General features: G+C 38.3%; 1 protein-coding gene across 1 annotated transcript in view; it reads left to right on the plus strand.

Moving 5' to 3' along the window:
- Window positions 1-7,474, plus strand: part of EFHB (EF-hand domain family member B) — a 41,381-nt gene extending 33,907 nt beyond the window's left edge. The window contains exons 8-10 of the mRNA XM_044678888.1: window positions 1,062-1,271; window positions 4,774-4,955; window positions 7,304-7,474. Coding sequence (XP_044534823.1) covers window positions 1,062-1,271; window positions 4,774-4,955; window positions 7,304-7,474 — 563 coding nt within the window. The remainder of the gene's footprint in view (window positions 1-1,061; window positions 1,272-4,773; window positions 4,956-7,303) is intronic.
- The last annotated feature ends 934 nt before the right edge of the window (window positions 7,475-8,408 follow it).

Consider the following 8,408-nt stretch of genomic DNA (forward strand, 5'->3'; position numbering starts at 1 on the left):
AAATTGGTTACCCCACTGAATCCACATTCCATTAAATATGATGAAGGAAATGCAATTAAGAACTTTTGAATTACAGTCCATATTTCAGGATAAGCCATAGGGATCTCCTTTTGCAAATGCACCTGTGGCCATCATCACCTCCCTGGATCTCTGCAGCATCCACCAGGGGGCAGTGGCACCCACTTTGGGAATCACTGAGATAGGGTATGAGTAGCCCCTGATTTCTACTGTGGGCAAAGATGGGAAGGTTGTACCTTCTATAAGAGGTCTATCTTAGTGACCCATGCCTAATGCCTTCCCTTCTGAGATTACCTTCCCTCTACTCAGTATATGTCTTTTTAAAAACATTTTTAAATTAAAAAAAATTAAAAACATTTTCCCATATTTACATGATTTATTCTCCTTCCCTCCCCTCTTCCTTCCTCCCTCCTGGAGCTGACAAGCAATTCTATTGTGTTAAACAAATGTTGTCGCTTGATACCCATTTCCATATTATTCACTTTTGCTCAGTATATGTCTTGTATGTATATGTACCAAGTTATTTACATGTTGTTATTAAAATGGACTTAGCCAGGAATGACGTGTCACATCCATAGTTCCTGCCACTGGCAAGGCTGGGGTTGGCAGATCACTTGAGTTTGGCAGTTTGGAGCTATAGTGGGCTGTGCTGATTGGGTATCCACATTGAGTATGGCTTAGGATTAGAGGGGAGGCAAAGGGTCAAGTTGGAAAAATGGAGCCAAGTAAAGCTTCTGTGATGGCCAGTGCTGGGTTAGCTCATGAGGAGTCATTGGACTTCCATCCTGGGAAGTTAGAGAGGGTTAGTCTCAAAACCAAAGCCAAAAAACCCAAATAAATAAATAAAGAAGTAAGCTGCTTCAGGTCAGGGACTATGTTTTTGCCAGAGGTTAGCACAGTGCCTGGCACATAGTAAGCCTTAATAAATAATGACTTACTGACTTTGGCAATAAGTAGGAAAGCTTATCATGCAATTCTAAGTTATGGCAGCTGGAAATGCTTAGTGTCGATCACAGTAGGCATTTTTTGCCACTTTCTTAAAGGGAAAAAAGCATCTGACAATTCTCCATGCCTCACTCTTGAAGAGGACAAGTCAAATCCCTTGATCAGACCTGAAGATATTGTAAAAGAAGAACCTGGAAGTGAAACGAAGAGCCCTCTCACTCTCTCTCGACCAACAGATAAAGTATTTGCTGATTATAAAACATCTTCTTCTCAGATTAATTCAGTTGTAGGAGGCATTTCTCCAATGTGTGAGTATTAAGACTATTTTTTTTAAAGAATCAAGAAACATGTGGAGACATCAAGAAAACATTCTTTGTATTTTAGCTAGACTGAAAGAAACAATGGTAAAACAAAAGTTAAACACAAGAAACATTTCATAACAATTTAACTCCCACTGCAATCAGTTCCTTAGGATACTTACCCATCCCAGAATTCTTTAAATAGAGTTGATATCACTCTGGCAAGGGGAGGATTAAGTGATTTCTTAGATTCCTTCCCAGATTCATGGTATCTTGGCCGCCTCCTCCTTTTTCCATCTCTTCCTCCCTCGATCTCCTCCTCCCTCTTCCCCTTCCCTCCCTCCTTTTTCCTTTTGTTCATTACATCAGAGTAATTTCCAGATATGTCAGTCATGATGAGTCATTCAAAAGCCAGCTGACAGTGATGACAATTAGAAGTATATGCAATATGACACACTCATAATCCCTTACCAGTTCTCTCCTGAAAGGATGAAGGGGCATTTCCTCAACTTTGGATCCAAGATTGGTCTTTAGGATTGCTTGGAGTTTGGCTTCATTCTGGTGCCCTCAAAATTATATTGTTGTAGTCATTGGAGAGTCTGAGCCTTCTGGCTCTGCTTGCTTCTATCTGTTGGTTCATATATCCCATTATAGTGCCATTGAAGGCAGGAAGGAGGAAGAGTTTTTGGGAAAAGGTGATTTTATGCTCAATTTAAGAGCTAGCTGGAGGTGGAACTGGATGCCTTAGGAGGCTGTGAGTGTTCCCCTCCATGGAAACAGATGGAACATTGGATAGAGCACAAGAAACCTTGAGTTCTAATGTTGTCCCAGATCTTTAGTGGCTGTGTGACTCTGGGCAAGTTGTTTGACTTCTCTGTATCTCAGTTTAATTATCTGTGAAAATGGGGGTAATAAGAGCACCTGCTTCTCAGTTGCTGTTATTAAATGCATTAACATGATCTTTTTTTTGTAAACCTTAAATTGCTACATCAATGCTATTCCTTTGTTTTTCTCTGAGTTCCTTATATTCAATGTTTATTCTGTCCCAAATAAGATTTTTATGACATTCATATGGTACTCACTTTGTTTCTGGTTTTTTGCTATCATAAAAATGTTTTGAAATGGCCACATATGCATGTGTATGTATATGTATGCATATCCACAGACAAGAGAAGTCCTTATCTAGCCACTGAGGAGTAAAGAACAATGAACAGATCTATGCTTCAGCTTAAATCTTTCCAGGTTAGGATGAGATTAATATACATAATTGAAGGTCCATAGAATGATAACTAGAACTTTCCATGCCTGGAGAAAGTACAGGCTAGGAATAGGAGAAGACCGTGATGGGGAAGAGACCCCAGAGAAAAGCTGGGAGAAGATAAGGATTCCTCGGTCCAGGCTCTTCATTGGGCGCTTGCTGCTGAGGCAGGGAAGCAGGGTGGGATTAGATATCAGAAGCTCCTCTGGTGGACAGGGAGGTCTCTGGATCCCATCTTCAGACTTCACCATCCTTCATTTCATTGTGTTATGGAGGCTTTCAGGCAAACTATTTAGGTTCAGATTCAGTCATGCCAGGGCATTCCTCTTTCCTCTACAAGCTTCATATCCATTTGACTATACTACTATCTGGACTCCATATCTCCATCTAGTGCACAAAGATAACATGAGAGATAGTGAAATTCCTCCCTGGAAAAAAAAATCCCATCAAGATCATTGATCATGTCATTAATCACTTAAAAAAAGTTCTTTCCAGACTCTGGGATAGAGCTCCTATAGGTCTAATGCCTTGGATCAGCAAGGTGTTCTCATCATCTCTTCATTTATTTTTAGTGCCCACTCTGTTAACCATTTTCATTGTCCTTCCTAGACCTTAGCAGAAAAAATACAAGTAAAATAGGAGTTGAATAGTTTACAGGGTAAGACTTGATAGGGACCTTAAAGGTGATCCATTCTACTCCTTCCATTTTACAGGTAAAGAACCTGGGGCCCAAAGTCACACAAGTAAGAAGGCAGCATTGCAAGGATTCAAACCAGATCCTTTGCTAGCTTTCTGCTATATCATGTTACCTGCCTCTCTTGTCTTTCCACAATCCGTTACTTTTGTGGCACCCCATCCCCTTTAATCATTTTCTGAACATCCTCAAACTTCATTGAAAATTCCCCTTCTTATCTTTAGGTTTATTGTCAGTCTTAGTTCATTTTGACCTTCATTTTCCTGACATTGTTCTTTAAAAGACTGTATTATTCCATTGTATACAACCTTAGTTAGCTGTCTTTACTTCAGTTTTAAAAATATGTCTTTTAAAAAATTGATACTGGCCAGTGAAATGAAATAGCTATTTTTTTTTTTGGGTGGGTGGTAAGACTTATGACTTCATTGGTAGAGGGAATTCTCAATGAGGAAATATGTCTTACCAACATAGATTTTTACCTGCTCTTCAACTTAAAGACTTTGATAGTTGATAGAGGCACTAAGAGATTACCTGATTAGGGTCCTATGGCTAGTAAATGCCAGCATAGCCAATGAGATATTTTTCTATTTGCCTTGTTCTCTTTATGCAGTTCCTTCTTTTTGTCCTCATCTTAATATTTTGTAGCTTCTCTAGAGCTAGGATCTCCTATGGAACTTAAGGCTATGTTATCCTTTCTTTGAAAAATCCTTTCTCTGCAAAATCTTCCCCAAATCTATTCTTTCAAAATATAGAATGCATCCTACTATGGCAAGAGGTTCCCTTCTTATCTACCCCAAACTCTTAGGGTCTCTTCCTCCCACGGGTTCCACTTATTTTTGCTTCCAAGGTTGGTCAATTGTTAGTGATAATGATTCTGTTTAGGTACAGATTGGATTAGATGGGAGGATCCTGATGCTCTTCCCATCTCTGGGATTCTCTGATTGCTGGAATTTTTGCTTCATTAGCTACATCATCTTGGCCATCATGTATGGAAAAGTTGTTCCTCCTATGGTTCCTCCCCCTTTTTTTTAAAGAATGAAATGAGGGGAAGCTAGGTGGCTCAGTGGATTAAGAGCCAGACCTAGAGATGGGAAGTCCAGTTCAAATGTGTTCTCAGAAACTTCCTAGCTGTGTGACCTTGGGCAAGTCACTTCACTCCTACTGCCCACCCTTTACTGCTCTTCTGTCTTGGAACCAATACACAGTATTGGTTTCTAAATTAGAAGGTAAGGATTCTTAAAAAATAAAGTAAAAAAAATGAGATTAAGACAAATCAAGAAATGATTAGCTACTCTGCTTTGAGTGCTCCATCATATGTTCTGATAGTTGAAGTTCCCCATCATTAAGATATTGTACTTCTTTGCCAAGTTTGTTATCTGTTTTGTAAACTCATTATTCATTTTTTATTTTTGACCAAGAGATCTGTAGTATTCATTCATGTAACTTCTTCCATTATAATTTAAATGATTCACTCAGATATTATCTTCCCGTGATCTGAGCTTTTTTCCTACTATTTTAAGAACCCTTGTCTCTTTTTCTCGTTAATTTTCTTTCTATAGGTATCCCCATGTGTGGTGTCCCAACAATTCGTTCTGACGTCGCTGCCCCTCGTTTTCGTCGCATCAGTGATAGGAACAATTATGGTGATTCAGGCGATGCTTATTCATTGCTGTACCCATCTGTCTTCAGTGAAAAAGGAGTGTTTGAAAGAGACTTCTTTAAGGCTAGATCAAAAGAAGAGGTACAGTATATTACTTCAAAGTATCAAGCAAATATTAACACTATGTAGTTTCCTTTTTAGGTTTATAAAATCCCTAAATTTGAGGCCTTCTGCTCCCAAATTAATCAGAACATCTGAAGCAGAAAATCTTTTGAGTGTCACTGATTTGGTTTTGAAGGTTTTGCCCAGTTCGAGAAAAAAAAATGGACTGGATATGTATGGATCTACAAATCATTTGTATATGCTTTTAGCTAAAATGTATCTTAAATAAGATAACTAAAAAAAGTAAAAACAAAACAAAACAGAAAGAGAAAGAAAAGCTCTTAGATCCCTAGACTCAGCTGTGGTCTTTCTGATACAACAGCATGTGGTTTCATTTCATAGATCGTTCACCTGTCCTTCCAACAAGACTGATGGGTAAGTCCAAAGTCATGGATATTGTCCATGTGATTCTCCTTATCTGACAGAGAGAAAGCCACGAATTTGTCAGACTGTCCTTATGGGGGGCAGCTGGGTGGCTCAGTGGATTGAGAGCCAGGCCTAGAGATGGGAGGTCCTGGGCTCAAATCTGGCCTCAGACACGTCATAGCTGTGTGACCCTGGGCAAGTCACTTAACCCCCATTGCCCAGCCTTTACTGCTCTTCTGCCTTGAAACCAATACACAGTATTGATTCTAAGTCAGAAGGTAAGGGCTTTTTAAAAAACAAAAAAAAATCAAATTGACTTTATGACAGGAAACATTTCTTTCTCCTCATATATTCACCATGGAACTCAATGTTTTTATCCACTTAAAAAAAAAAATCGAAACCTTTTTTGGTTTAGGGGTTCAGCAACTCAAAATCATTTCCTAAGGTAGACCAGGGATGGAACTGCAGTCCCAATCACATCTTTTGAATTTTGAAGTGTATCAAAGCTGATGCACTGTAAAATGGCTATTTACCAGAAATTTCATTTCCAATCTATTCTAAAAGTAATAAATCAGATTTACCTTGTGTGATATCCCAATAGACCCAATATGATTCCAGGGAGAATCTTTAAAACAATTATATCATTTTCTTGTAATGCCTAAAATTCCTATAATCAAATAGCCTTCCATTTTACAATTAGGAGCATTCATATGGATTTGGAAGAGAATTTAGAAGTCATCTAGTATGACCTTCCCTCTTTATAAATAAAGGACAATATTGAGGTCATGTGGATTGCCTAAGGTGGCAAAATCAGGATTAGGACCTGAGTTCTCTGTTTCCAAATCCAATTCTTCTTCATTGTACTACATCTGCTCCTTAAAGACAAGGAAAGCTGAGACTGAAGTATAAATCCATTTTATTTCCATAGAATGTGCCAACAATGATAGGCTGGCACATGAAAAATAGAGAAGTCTAGAGTGGGTTACCATCGATGAGAGAGAAAGCCCTAAAAGAAGCTTGGCACATGGAATACAATTTTTGAAAGACTTCCTTATTTTGACCAGTGTGACCTAGCAATGTATGGTGGTGAGAGTTGGATGATAAGGAAAGCTGAGCAATGCAGAATCAACACTTCCAAAATGTAAAGCTGGAGAAGGCTTTTGAGAGTCCTTTGGATACTATGGAGGTCAAATAAATCAATACTTAAAGAAATAAATTCAGATTATTCACTGGGAGATCAAATACTAAAGCTGAACTTTGACCACATAACAAGAAGACAAGACTCACTGGAAAAGACTCTGATCTTGAGAAGATCGAAGAAAAAAAGGAGGAGATGGCAGAGCATGAGATGGATGGTGACATGGAAACAATGCACATGGACTTGGACAGACCTCCCTGATGTGCTGTGGTCCATGGGGTCATGAAGAGTTGGCCATGACTCAACAACGATGACCTTATTTACATCTTACTGAGAATGAATAGGAAAGTGAGGTGGGGCTTTGCAAAAGCAGACTGCTCTGCTTCTCTGATTTGTGATGAACCTTTTGTTAAAAAGAAGATAACCCGAATCATTTTTTTATTTTTCTGGTTTTGTTTCACATTGATTTGATACTGCCTATGATTGCCTTCCTTTGCTAACCTTTTGTCCTCCCTTCCTTGTCCTCTTCCCTGTTCCTTGACTCTACTCTTCCTCTTTTCACCCAATGCTTTCATGATTGTAAACCTCCTTTGACTTTATATTTTGCTTCTCATCTTTCTCTGTAATCTTACATTTTTCTTTTATTTTTCTCTTATTTTACTTTTCCTTTCCCCTCTTATCCTCAAGTGATTATTAATTCAAACTATCCTAAACAAAAGCCATTATGTCTTTGAGCTTTGGGTCCTTGCCATCTTTTTCTCTATTGTGTAAAGACATGGCCTAACACTTTATTATTATTTTTTAAAACATGATGTCTTTATAGATTGCCCGGATATTACGGAATATTGGTGTCAGCCTTACTGATGAGACCTTTGAACAAGTGTGGAATTTGGCTGCTCAGAAACATCACAGGAGAGAAGTTTGCATAGAGTCTGTGAGAAACGTCTTAGATGAAATGCAGCATTGTGAAAGATTCAGAAGGCATCAAATATAATGAGCCTTGTGTTTTTTGTGGAGTTCATTCTTTTAGAAAAAAAATGAGCCTTCACATATGATTTAAACATATACATTTACATATATTCAGATTTATTTTGGTACTAGGTATTCTAATTTTGTAATCATTGTGAGAGATCTCCCATATACTTTATATTGACTAATAAATTAGAAATTCTTTTGTCCTCCACATTTTTCCTTATAACTAATATTTCTAAACTTAAATTTTATATTTTAAAAACATGTGTCTTTTCACCTATAATTAAAAATCTTATTTTGTTTTCAATTAACAAACACTTATTTTCTCCTCTTCCCACCTCTGATAATTCACACTACCTTGGTCAAGTAACTATATAATTAATTCCCTGGATCTCAGTTTCCTGAACATAGAATCTCTGACTTCCTTTACAACTTAACTTAAACTAGATTGCCTCGCTGTTGGGAATCTACAATGTAAAGCCTACATTGATTGTATAAAACCATTTCTGTGGTGTGCTGTTATTTCCAGGAGGTCCAGTCCCAGGTACCCTGGTCCTCTGTGATGGGTTGTCCCCATGAGATTTGTGATTCTTCAGTTGCTTCAGTCGGGTTTGACTCTTTGTAACCCCATTTGGGGTTTTCTTGGTAAAGATAATGGAGTAGGTTTACCATTTCCTTCTCCAGCTTATTTTATAGATGAGGAAACTGAAGCTATGTTAAGTGACTTGCCTAGGGCCACATAGCTAGTAAGAGTCTGAAGACAGATTTAAACTCAGGAAGATGAGTCTTCTTGCCTCCAAGTCTGGTGCTCTATCCAATGTGCTGCCTTGCTGCCCCAGTATCTCCCATGAGATATTAAGGGACTAACAGACTGCTCTACATCTCCTCTGTTATGCTCACTCCATGCTGCCATTCATGGATAACTTATGGTTCTCTTGGCTTCTGTCCTTTCTGAG

This window comes from Gracilinanus agilis, chromosome 5 (assembly GCF_016433145.1).
Source record: "Gracilinanus agilis isolate LMUSP501 chromosome 5, AgileGrace, whole genome shotgun sequence".
NCBI lineage: Eukaryota > Metazoa > Chordata > Mammalia > Didelphimorphia > Didelphidae > Gracilinanus > Gracilinanus agilis.